The sequence below is a fragment of the Vicugna pacos genome, chromosome 34 (assembly GCF_048564905.1).
Source record: "Vicugna pacos chromosome 34, VicPac4, whole genome shotgun sequence".
Classification (NCBI taxonomy): Eukaryota; Metazoa; Chordata; class Mammalia; order Artiodactyla; family Camelidae; genus Vicugna; species Vicugna pacos.
The window spans coordinates 16,466,244-16,478,923 of NC_133020.1; the positions used below are offsets into that span (position 1 = coordinate 16,466,244).

General features: G+C 38.9%; 2 protein-coding genes across 4 annotated transcripts in view; one reads left to right on the forward strand and one right to left on the reverse strand.

Moving 5' to 3' along the window:
* The window catches only part of KLRG1 (killer cell lectin like receptor G1), a 116,372-nt gene that overhangs the window by 34,621 nt on the left and 69,071 nt on the right, over window positions 1-12,680 (reverse strand). The window contains exon 7 of one of the 2 annotated variants that reach the window (XM_015251284.3): window positions 8,027-8,113. The exons of the other annotated variant lie outside the window; for it this stretch is intronic. The gene's annotated coding sequence lies outside the window, so the exon portion shown is untranslated. Of the gene's footprint in view, window positions 1-8,026; window positions 8,114-12,680 lie in introns of those variants that run through there. 2 annotated transcript variants of the gene reach the window in all.
* The window catches only part of A2M (alpha-2-macroglobulin), a 44,867-nt gene that overhangs the window by 8,696 nt on the left and 23,491 nt on the right, over window positions 1-12,680 (forward strand). Inside the window, exons 1-11 of one of the 2 annotated variants that reach the window (XM_072954393.1) lie at window positions 650-964; window positions 3,546-3,729; window positions 4,477-4,636; window positions 4,793-4,845; window positions 5,671-5,691; window positions 5,953-6,121; window positions 6,568-6,652; window positions 7,739-7,859; window positions 8,589-8,703; window positions 8,851-8,960; window positions 10,499-10,660. In XM_072954393.1, the coding sequence (XP_072810494.1) occupies window positions 798-964; window positions 3,546-3,729; window positions 4,477-4,636; window positions 4,793-4,845; window positions 5,671-5,691; window positions 5,953-6,121; window positions 6,568-6,652; window positions 7,739-7,859; window positions 8,589-8,703; window positions 8,851-8,960; window positions 10,499-10,660 (1,347 nt within the window). In that variant the 5' untranslated portion in view covers window positions 650-797. Of the gene's footprint in view, window positions 1-649; window positions 965-3,545; window positions 3,730-4,476; window positions 4,637-4,792; window positions 4,846-5,670; window positions 5,692-5,952; window positions 6,122-6,567; window positions 6,653-7,738; window positions 7,860-8,588; window positions 8,704-8,850; window positions 8,961-10,498; window positions 10,661-12,680 lie in introns of those variants that run through there. The other variant, XM_072954394.1, reaches the window with a different exon arrangement.

Genomic DNA, 12,680 nt, shown 5'->3' on the forward strand with positions numbered 1-12,680 from the left:
TCAAATCATTGGGTAAATGAATGGATGGATGGATGGATGGGTGGATGGGTAAAATAGATAATATGATTAAAGACTGGAGAGGAGTAGTGTATTCGGAAGGCAGTCACAAAATGTGCTTGTATAGTAGATGGTAAAGGCACTGAGATTTTCGTAGACACAGTAGGTCAAAGGTTTTTTTTTTTCAGGTCCTGCTACTTCTCCTGTCATGTTTTCATTCTCTTAGTACAGGAAAACTTTTCTATCATCCTTCTTCCAGGGCCTGGTTCTTCATCTGCAATCCAGTAATATCCTCAGGGTTAAAAACTTGTTCTTTTAACCCAGTATCATTTCCATAGAGAACTGCTAAATTCTGAAACCCCTTCAGCATTTGAGGTAGGCATAGCCAATGACAGACTTGCAGGCAGACTGACTTGTAGTGAAATATCTATTTTGAGTCTGTCCAGGGTTGCTTAAATTATAGCTTCCTCTGTCAGCTATTCATGCAAGAGATGTGAGGAAAGCCATAAAAGGTACTGTGGGGAAGTGGAAGGAGGGAGTAAGGGAGAGAAGGGGCTGAACAGCTGATTAGCTGCTTTACGGTAAACCCCAGGGAAAGTGAGCACTAGTGGGAATGTGGATTTTATCCCTGCAGGAATCCTACTTAGCCTGCCAGGCATTAACCTTGACTGTAATTGGGTCCCTCAGAGTAATGACGTTTTCAGAGAACCTTCAGGGACCTCTACTTTGTTTAGACACCTTGTGTGGGTGGAACTTCCTGTTTACACAGAGAGCAGCATAAAGCCTGGTTGCTCTGAGGAATGTTTGGGACCAGACCAGACCAACTGCAGGGAGTAAGGGACAACACAGCCAGGTCTCCTCCGGCCCCTTCTCCCTGCAGCATGGGGAGGAACAAACTCCTTCAGCCACGGCTTTCTCTCCTTCTTCTGGTCTTCCTGCATGCAGAAGCCTCAGTCTCTGGAAAACCGTGAGTTTCATGTAGAGTCCTTTCCTTTATTTCAAATTCTCCTTTCTATCATTCGTCTTCCCCATGAAACTGTCTCATCTCTAAGGTCTCTTCCACTGATGAGATTTTTACAAATCTGGTTTATTCAGTCTTTACTTATTCTTAACCACATTTCTCTAACTCTCTGGGTCTCTGAATCTACCAGTTCTCTGGAGATATACAAAGGCTTTTGAAAGGGCACTGGAGATTGATACTTTCAAAGGAATCAGTTTTTAGCTCCTCACACTCACCCTGATCTGCTCCAGACCATGCTATTTAATCCTTTCTTACCTCCCCTTTCTGATTTGCCCATCTTCTACTTTAAAAGAGAAAGACAAACCTCCCTCAGTCAGATGCCACCGTGGAACACTGTCCTGGAGTATAAAAGCCTCTAGGATGCCAAATAAAGGAGCAATTTGAAATACTGATGTTGACACTGAGAAAGCAAAGGACTCTAATGACAGGAGGCAAACTCCTTTTGCAGATCATGTGGTGACGAAATCTTTGTTTGAAAAAAATTGGAGGATCTGAGAGAAATACCAGCTGATAGATGATTAGAAGCAATTCTTTTTTTTTTACAACTTCTTTTTTTTTTGTCTTTTTTTTAACATTTTTTTTATTGAGTTATAGTCATTTTACAATGTTGTGTCAAATTCCAGTGTAGAGCACAATTTTTCAGTTATACCTGAACATACATATATTCATTGTCACTTTTTTTCACTGTTTGAAGCAATTTTTGATAACAGAACACTGGGTGATTTGGGGCAGGTGACGCAGAAGTTACAAGAACTAGTTAACGGTTGTATTATTGTGTCACCTGTCATTTATTTACTTTTGTGTGAATAATTTTTCATGGCACTTAACATCTACACAAACCAAAAATAGCAACAGAATGAATCTTAGATCTTGTTTAATTCTTGCAATAAAGAATATCCATTCATGGATACAGAAAATGAACTTATGGTTACCAGGGGTAAGGGGGTGGGAAGAGATAAATCGGGAGTTCAAGATTTGCAGATACTAACTAATATATATATAATAGACAAACAACAAGTTCATGCTGCATAGCACAGGGAACTATATTCAATATCTTGTAGTAACTTATGGTGAAAAAGAATATGAAGACGAATCACATGTATGTTCATGTATGACTGAAGCACTGTGCTGTACACCAGAAATTGACACAACATTGTAAACTGACTATACTTCAATAAATATATATATGCAAAAACAAACAAGACAAAAAAAAAGCTCATTGTTTTCATTAAAGATGTGCTTCAAAAGTATTTTGATTTTATGCATAATATATATGAATCATAATCTGTAATATATTTATTTTGTTTTGATTAGTTGTATACTAGTAAGACTTCTGAAAATAATTCAATCCAGAAGAAAATGTTTAACATTAACAACTTTATGGTCACATTAAATCTAAAAGAAGAGTTAAAGTTAAATTTATTTATCCACATAGAATATTACATATATATGTGTGTGTATATATACATATATGTGTATGTATATTTATATATCTATATAATAAGTAAATAAAGAAGTAAGAATGATCCAGAAAATATTTTGAAGTACAAAAATCTTAGGATAAACTTCTGTGTGGTAAGGGGCATGATAATTCAAGTTCAAGGAAGAAAAGGGGGAAAGATGCTAAATTTCTGATCACTGCCAAAAAAAACACTGTGGTACATTTTTTAAATAAGTCATACTGGGTATCTTATCACTGATATTTAAAATTCCATGGAAGACTTGTAAAAGAGTAATGTAAATATTAACTTAAAATATCATCAAAAATAATGTATTTTGCTATTGTTTAACTTGTGATTTAAAAAAAGATCTTTACTTAAAAATATGTAAGGAATGTATAATGTCTAAAATTTATTTTAGGAATTCTGTGACCAAAAATGTCTGGCGACTACAGGATCAATAAAATCATCTATTTGTCTAGCCATGAGTTGAAAGGCAAATATTTAATATGCAAACATCTAGGGTTAAGTAACACACTAAGATCTTATTAGTTGCTTAAAACACTGAGACTTTAAACTAATGACTCTCATTAAGCTTCAGATTTCATATCTGTAAAGCGGAAAGCAAATACTTGCCGTGCCATTTTCACAGGGTTGTTGAATGTATATATTTTTTCAATGAACAATTCTGTAAATTGGTTTTTGTAGTGCCACAAATGAGAACTTCCTTGCTTTTTACAGCAACCCTAATGTAAAATGGATTTACAGTGTTAATAAATATACTTGGCATATTTTTATTTGAATTCAGATGCTTATTTGGGTTCCTTAAAAGTGAGCTATACCTACAAGTTTTAATCTGCCTAAGGCTCACTTCAAGTAAAATGGTCACAGCCAGGGCTCTGATGATGGAAAAGGGAATAACTCTCACACGTGCCATTCAACTGCAGAGAGCAATTTCACGCTAATCAATATGCCTTCACTTGGCACAGAACTAATGATGGTAACATGAACTGCAGGGGAAGACAGTGCTGCTGAGAACAGTGCCTCACTTGCCACACTCTCCTCTAACTGGACTCCCGCTCTTCCAGGCACTATATGGTGCTGGTCCCCTCCCTGCTCCACACTGAGACCCCTGAGCAGGGCTGCCTCGTTCTGAGCCACCTGAATGAGATGGTGACTGTAAGCGCCTCCTTGGAGTCCCTCAGAGAGAACAGGAGCCTCTTCACTGACGTGGTGGCAGAGAAGGACTTATTCCACTGTGTCTCCTTCACCGTGAGTATGGCTGTTTGGCTTAATATACTTGTTTTCATTGTCCAGGGACACAGGGATCTAGAATTCAGTCAAGATAAGACTTTGAGAGGCTGGCAAGGACTTCAGGAAGGGATTTAAATGCAGTGATGGGGTGTAGAAAATAAGAGCAATGCATGAATTTCCAACCACGATAGACGGTATTCATGGAGATATTAAAAATCAACTTAATGATCAGAGAAAATTCCTATTAGCCAGAAAAAAACAGCAGTATGCACTAGACAAAGGGGAAATGTGACTTCTACTTAAAATTAAAATGGAAACAATATCAATAAAGCAAACAAGGCCGATATTCAGCATAAGCCCCAGTGGTGGGCTGACAGGACCACGTCACCCCATTGTCTAAGAGTGAAACTGTAGACCTCACCATGAGCAAGTATGCAGTATCTCTTCAGAACTGCCCATATGTAAAATGCTCACAGCCTATGAGAGTCCAGTGTATAATTGAATCCAGACTGTATCGGCTGGTCTGTAAGGAGATGTGGGTCTCATTTATGACCTCTCTCGCTGATGTATTTTCCTCCATCTTGTGTTCTGTCTTCCCAGTCGTAAAATGACAGAAGTCATTCTACCCGTGAATTCCTGTCTATGCTAACTTTTCTCTTCTGAGGCTGAGAGAATGAAATTAAGCTAAAGGGAGAAGTGGGACAGGGACTTGGGGAGGAAACTTGGGAGACTGAATGGGTTCTCAAGATCTCTCCTATATTTCAGGTCCCAAGATCTTCATTCAAAGAGGAGGTAATGTTCCTCACTGTCCACGTGAAAGGACCAACCCATGAATTCAAGAAGCGGACCACAGTGCTGGTTAAAAACAAAGAGAGTCTAGTCTTTGTCCAGACAGACAAACCCATCTACAAACCAGGGCAGACAGGTACAAAGAGGCCTATAGTCAGGACAGCTCAAAAACGAAAGGTCCCCCTCCTCTGCGTATTCCTCAAAGGACTCCTGATTCCTTAATCGTTTGTCTTACTTGCCTATAGGGCTGGTTCAAGGCTTTTGAGATTCATGGAAAATATTTCTGTTTCAGTGAAGTTTCGTGTTGTCTCGTTGGATGAAAATTTTCACCCCCTGAATGAGTCGGTAAGTCTCTTAATATCTATATAGAATTATTATTATCTATATAAATAGGCTGGGAGCTTGTTTTTGGTGTTGGAGGAGGACCAGGGAGAGAAAGAATCTGGTATTTATAACAGCAATTTCTGGCATTACCATAGGGCAAAATCACAATTTAAAACAGTCTTCTGGCCAAGAGAGAGTAGTTAGTTCTATCTTGGTAGTGGTACTTAGCCATTTGTCACACAGTTCAACCAACTCTTTAGAAAATTCTTAATGAGGCATGTATCCATCCCTATTAGAATGTAAGCTCCATGAAGGTAGATATATTGTTGTTTTGTGTGTTGCTGTATTCCCAGCACCTAGAATTACATACAGCATGTGGTAGGCACTTAATAAATATTAGTTTTAAAAATGAATAAACAATGACAGTAGAGGAGCTATTCCCATTCCTCCTTATTCTTAGAACTACCTAAGAATACTGTGACCCACCGTAACATTTGGATCTGAACACGGTAACTTATAGCTCCATTAGTGTTTATTTCTCAGTCTGTAGAACAGCATAGCAGTGTTCTTCACTGGGATGCTTACAAGCATTTAAGTGATATTAGTAAATCCCATTCCGAATGAATGGCACGTATGCATTTGCTGCTGACAGCCCAGTAAGTGCTTAACATTATTCATTAATTGCTTATAATGGATTAATTAAAAGTTCTGTAAAACTTGATCTACCATTTGTCTGTGTTTTACTGCAGATAAACTTATTCTACATAAAGCGGTCTTGCTTATAAATTAGAACTGAGAATATTTCAGAACAATTCTCAATTCCTTTCTTCCTCTTTTGTCTTTCAGAGTCCACTAGTATATATTGAGGTAAGCAATGTGAAACATTCCATAATTAGACATAAAGTAATAAATTCGAGGAAAATGTTCTTATTTGAGAGAGTCTTACAATAGTTCAGAAACGTGTTACTCATGGAGAAGCCTTCAGACTCATGTAACACTAGGTGGTTCTGATCTTCCCGCCCCGTCCCTCATCACCTCTTTGTGGACAACATAGGAGCCCCCATAGATTTCCTTTACTGTCTCTAATGCTCTAGGCTCTTTTGTAAATTACAGTAACTGTGCCCATAGGACCCCAAAGGAAATCGCATCGCACAGTGGCAGAACCTCAAGCTAGAGAATGGCCTCAAGCAATTGACCTTTGCCCTCTCGTCAGAGCCCATCCAAGGCTCCTACAAGGTGGTGGTACAGAAGGAATCAGGTGGAAAAGCAGAGCACCACTTCACTGTGGAGGAATATGGTATGGATTATGAAAAAATCATGGAACGTTTTTTTTTAATTTAAACTTCAAGGGCCTAGAATTTGAGCAGACTTGGAATTCTTCTGTTTCCCATGGGTGAGCTTGGGCTTGGAGCTAATCTAATCTAGCTTACGTCTAAATTCAATGAGGACCATCAGTGATTTGTGAATAGGACTTCATATAGCTTTATGTAGCAATTTTTAATCTGAAAAAAATGTAAAACACTCTTACTCTAGTGGCGTCTTCCATAATTCATTTAGGTTACACTGATCCACCATAGTCCTTCAACCCAGGATTTCCATTTGCGAGTACGGTGGATACGCTGGAGAAGGGGGCTACCTTTCGGGGCCCTGAAGTATTACTAGGGAATTGTTACTGAGAACCTGGAAATACCAGTTCCCTGAAAGGTGAAAACCAATCACGACTTCCTTTATCTCCACGAACAGTGCTCCCTAAGTTTGAAGTGCAAGTTACAGTGCCAAGGATAATCACTATCTTGGAAGAAGAGGTGACAGTGTCAGCGTGTGGCCTGTGAGTTTATACTTTTAACAAATCTTTTGAGGGGAATGAATTATTTAAAGGAGGCTCACCATTGGAGCTATTTTGGCTGGCTTGTTAGGAGCAGAACAGCACAAATACCTTCCATACACGGGCGCACCCCCATCTCTAGAACTGTCCTCTCCTGCTGCTTTTCCATTTTCCTTCTTATTCCCTTTCATGTCCTTACCAGGATTATTACAGCTATCATGGGGAGAGCAACTGTTCCGAGAGAGGCTATGCTACTAGGGTGGATTCTGAAAGTAACAAAGTTAGTCAAGCATGTGCACGCACACACACACAAATGAGACAGTGTTGAAGGGTAGTGACTTTCCCTTCACCAGCTTGTAGAGAAAATTCAATTAACAACAGATCATTTACCTGACCTTGCATACATAGTGGAAAATGGCTTACATTCAGAACCGGCAGAGATAAACATATTACAGAAATCTCACCTAATCTCATCCTCTCATGCACCCACTGTTCAGATGGGTCCCTGCCTCAGCACTATCTTGAGAAACCCCTGCCAAGTTCCTGATCCTACGTAGCTGGTGAGCCAATATTCTTGCAAACAGAGATACAGACGAAATCTCAAATAGGGAAGCAATTATCAATGACAGATTTAGGGCACAATCCCATTTTTGTCAAGAGTAAACAAGTACAATTCTATATGAACAGAGGAGGGATGGTGGGAAGACAGATAATAGTTTATATTTTTAAGTAGAACTCAGTGTTTCTTCTCTTTGCTTTGTTCATATTTTTTTTTTCTCTCTTAAGAGCTAGTGTAGCTTTGGCAATAAGAAAAATATTTTTTAAAAAATGAAACTGAAAATTAAAGATTAAGAAAAAAGATATGGTAAAAGAAGACTGCAGGAAACTTCAGCATGTTGCACTAGAAATTTATAAAAGAAAAGGATCATTGCTTCGTTTACTTGCCCTCAACACTGTATGAGCCCTGCAGAAGTTGAAGGGAAGTACAGGGAGTGAAAACATACCATTGCTAAAGGGGAACCGTAAGTAGGTGGAAAATGGGGGTGTTCAGTGTCTCATTTGATTTATTTGGCAATGTTCTGGTGACAGATACACATATGGGAAACCTGTCCCCGGACATGTGACGATAAGCATGTGCAGAAAGTACAGTAACCCCTCTGACTGCTTTGATGGAGAGTCACGTGCCATCTGTGAGACGTTCAGTCAGGAGGTATGTGGGAAACTTTTCGTTCAAGGCATTGTTGATAAGCAGTGAGTTACAACACGGGGCTAACTCAGGAAGAGACCCATCTATGAGAGGATTCTATGCTAATGACAATAGTTTTTGAAAAATTAGTGACTTAGCACAATAGGAATTCTTCCTTGTAACTGTCCGTTGTGAGTGTTTTTGGCGCACCACGCCCCCAGAATAACGGAAGTCGCGCCATCTCCAGCACCTGGTATCAAGCCGCCTTGAGAATCCAACTGGGTAAAGGAAAGAGGGAAACATACACACCTTAGCCACCTCGGCTGGGAAGGACGTCAACTTTTCTCTTTCTATGAGCCACGCTTGTCATATGCCCCCACCTAGATGCCAGAGAGGTAGGAAACACAGTCCTCAGGTGGGCAGGCACTTCCCAGCAATAGCTCCAAACTATGGGAAGGGAGCCAGACTTCAGTGAGGAGTTGGCTGCCTGCTATAGTAAGATTACCCCCAAATCTTACAGCATTTCACTCTCATTCACTCTACAGAATATCAGATATTAAGGAATACACTTGTGGATTATAAGCCAGAAACTGTTGCAAGATGTAATAATAATTAATCCCTAGAAAATGTGTATTGTGTTCTTATCATGGAAAATTCCAAGGTTATGCTGCCTCAAAAAAGAAAAAATCCCACCAGATTGACCACTGATGTGTCCAGTCTTATGTTTTTGTATTTTATTTCGTCCTCTCCCAGCTAAACAGCAAGGGCTGCTTCTCTCAGAAAGTAGACACCAAGATCTTCCAGATGAAGAGACAAGGATTTGAAATGAAACTTGAAGTGGAGGCCAAGATCCAAGAAGAAGGAACAGGTTTGTGTACACAGTGTAATTTTGGGAGAACGAACAATGGACACTGATTCATTTCCTTTGCCAAATTACGAGTCGTAAGGGGGAGGTAGTGTAAATTCAAGGAGAGCATCCTTCCAAAAGAGAACTTAATTCCTCCTTCTTTTTCAGAGGTGGAATTCACTGGAAGAGGGTCCACTGAAATAACAAGAACCATAAGCAAACTGTCATTTGTGAAAGTGGACCCGTACATTAGACAAGGAATTCCCTTCTTTGGGCAGGTGAGGTATTTTTCAATTCACAAATACCATACCTAATTCATATTACTGTTGATTAATATAATCAGAGTTTTAAACCAATTAAAATAGATTTGTTCCTCTGTAAATCTGTATACCAAATCTGTAAAAATCATTCCAAAGACTATCAAAATTAGAAGTTTTTTGCAACAGCACTGCGTGACGTCACTCGATCTCTTTCCCATGGTTCACCAGGCACCCTCAGACTTTTGTAACATTTTCTCACACGAATCTCAAACTTCATGGCGGCCAATTACATTCTCCTTCGAACATTAACGTTGTATGGAAATGAGTGGGTCAGAGGCTTTAATTTTTATTTTGAAATATAAAAGATCCTACCATACCTAGGGTTTCTTTCCTGGATATTATATTTACATTAGTTCTTCCATAATAGCAAGCATATTTCAAAAACAGGACACATGGGGTAAAGGACTGCTATTCAATGTTCCCACATTTTAAAAATCTAAATTTTCTCACAGATCTACACAGAAACCTTCTGTAGTTATTTTTTTTCCTTTATAAGTGCATATGCAAAGGGATCCTTTGGATTCCACAAGTCTAAGATGACAGCTGTATCTACCTCCGTGTGTAATTACTGTGTATCTTGTTACGAATGGAAATGTTACAAGACCTTAGCTGTGGAGCATGTAAAAGAGGGACCAGACTGCACAAAAGAGTGGGTAGAATAATTTTAGGATGTTTTGATTACGCTATGACAGGAAACATATTCAAAAACTTTGGTCACTTCCTAAAATGAAAGTAAATTCACCTTTTTTAAATTTCTCAGAGGTACACTGCACTTCTTTGAGATTTTATCCCTGCTAAGTAACTGTCCTACTAGTCATAAGACTCTTGTCGAAAGAGAAATAGTGAACTTTGTGCCTGTTCTTTGTCTTCATATCCTAGCTGACATTTCATTGGCAAACTGAGATTTTGTTAATCAGTTACAAACACTAATCCAAGTCTGCTGGCTGTGCTTCCTTGTACCAGATGTAGCTTATACACCATCTTTACAATCTGAACTGAAGTACTCATCTTCTGAGTTCAATATGAGCTGTAATTTGACTTTAGGTCCTTATTTAATACTTTGTGATTCTTTTCAATTTCACATTTTTCAAATGGAAAGTGCCTTCTAAAATTGCTCACTGTGATATGGCTCTTGTGGTCTGTGACTTGCCAAAAGTTATATATAATAGACGGCATCTCCCAGACATGGACAGAATACAGTCTTCAGGTCACCTCTGTCATCATCTCCATCATTCTCTTCATGCTGCTTTGTCTTCTTTGAACTGATTACCACTCAATAAGTACATATTATTTACGTGTTTATTTAGCTTCTGTCTCTTGTACTAGTCTGTAAGCTCTGTGATGGAAGGAACTTTGTTGTGTTCACTGCTGTTGCCTCAGTGCCTGGAACCATGTGCAACATACTGGACACACTCAATAAATACTGGGGATAAAATGAATGTATGGTGCCTATTGGATAGGAGCCACATAACTGATCTGCAGTTTTTAATCTTCAGGTGCTCCTAGTGGATGGGAAAGGTGTCCCCCTGCCAAATAAACGCATCGTCATCACAGCGAACGAAGCCAACTATGCCTCTAACGCCACCACCGATGAGCACGGCCTGGTGCAGTTCTCCATCAGCACCACCAACCTCACAGACACCTCCCTCACTGTCAAGGTAAGTTTGCAAGGAAGTGACCAATGACATGATGTGGCCTTGGGGAAAAAAAGTTGCAACCTAAAAGTGATGAAATGTCCGAGTTGTGTTTAGTCCCATGGAGAGAAAATAAAGCTAGACATTAGAAACCAATTTCAGGTCAATTTTGAAAAAAGTAAATTAAAAAGGAGGCAATGGAGTGTTGTGGTTAAGGGGGGTTCCATTCATGCACTCCTGCTGGGAATATAAAATGGTGCAACTGCTATGGAAAACAGTATGGCAGGTCCCCTAAAATGAAAGTAGAACTACCACATGATCCAGTATCCCCACTTCTACGTGTATATTCAGAAGAATTGAAAGCAGAATCTCAAAGGGATATTTGCACAGCCATGTCCATAGAAGCACTACTTACAATAGCCAAGAGGTGGAAGCAACCCAAATATCCATCAACAGATGAATAGAATGCGGTATGTACACAGCCTTAAAGAGGAAAGAAATTCTGTCTTGTCTTACCATATGGATGAACCTTGAGGACATTATGCTAAGTGAAATAGCCAGTCACAAACACACACACACACACACACACACACACACAGTAGTGTATGATGCAACTTATACGTGGTACCTAAAGTACTAAAAGTCAGAGAAATAGAAAGTAGAATGGCGGCTGTCAGGGGTTGACGAGAATGAGAAGTGGGCAGTTGATGTTTAATGGGTATAGAGTTTTAGTTTTGCAAGATAAAAAGTTCTGGAAATGGGCTGCATATTACTTAGCATTACCAAACTGTACATTTTAAAATTGTTTAAATGGTCATTTTATCTTGTGTTTTTTACCACAATTTTTTTTTTAAAGTGTAGGGTCCAGAATCAGATAAATTAGATTAAAATCCTGGCTCAACTCTGTATACAGAACAAATAACTAAAACTTCTATACTTCATTTCCTTGTCTATAACATGGATGCAATATCAGTACCTAACTCTTGGGGTTATAACGAGGACTAAATGAGATAACACATGCTAAAGCACTTAGTAAGCCCCCTTTCATGGTTACATTACTATAAAAGCCCATTTTAACACTGTTAGTATTAATTCCATAAATTATTGCTCTGACTTTATTTTCGTCCTGCTATTCTAATTTTCTGCAGATTTTTTGTCCATACCCATATAACTTGCTTTGAATAGGGGCATACAGTCCTCTATTCATTCTTTTATGATTTTTATATAAAATAAATCATGTTTTACTGATTCAGCTTTCTATAAATGGCATAAAAGCCCGTACTTCTAAATAATTCAGAAATTGAAAATTCACTCATTTGTTTAATCAAAAGGCATCCTGAATGCTTTCTCTGATTATGTTTAATCATGACGTGCCTTGGGAGAGGGTGCGCTCAGTGGTAGAGTGCCTTCTTAGCATGTGTGAGGTCCTGGGTTCAGTACCTCCATCAAAAAAGAAAGAACGAAGGAAATCTAATTACCCCTAAAAAAAAGAATTAAAAAAAAAAGATGTGTTTTGAATGCTAGTCCTGAAAATGAAAATATTATTTTTGAATTTTGTTTTCCTCTTTTTGATGGTCATTTACATGTTATCACTATAAGATATATTGAGATAAGAACACACAGATCCACTTGTGCCACTTGGGAGGTGAGAATGAGGGTAGGGGGAGCCTGGAAAGAACGAAGGAACAAATTCTGCATGGAGGAAAGTGGAAACATAACCCAAATAGGGCCTATGAAGATTAAGAGCCCAGAATCACAAGAAGTGTTAAAAATAATCAGCCCAACACAGCCCAGGAGAGGTGGACTTCAACTACTTCATGAACTCGCCTCTGGAATCAGTGCTCTTTACAGAATTCTCAGACCCCCAAGTTTGCAATATTACATTTATTCATAATACCCATTTGAAACCCATCATAAGTGAGGCATGTACTTTCTCAAATGCAGTTCCTCGGTTTCTAAAGATTGGTTAGTCTCCTCAGTGAGGTTTCATAGCTCCAGTGTCTCTGTCTGAATAGGTTAAGTGGCCACAGAAAAGTAGAGAAAG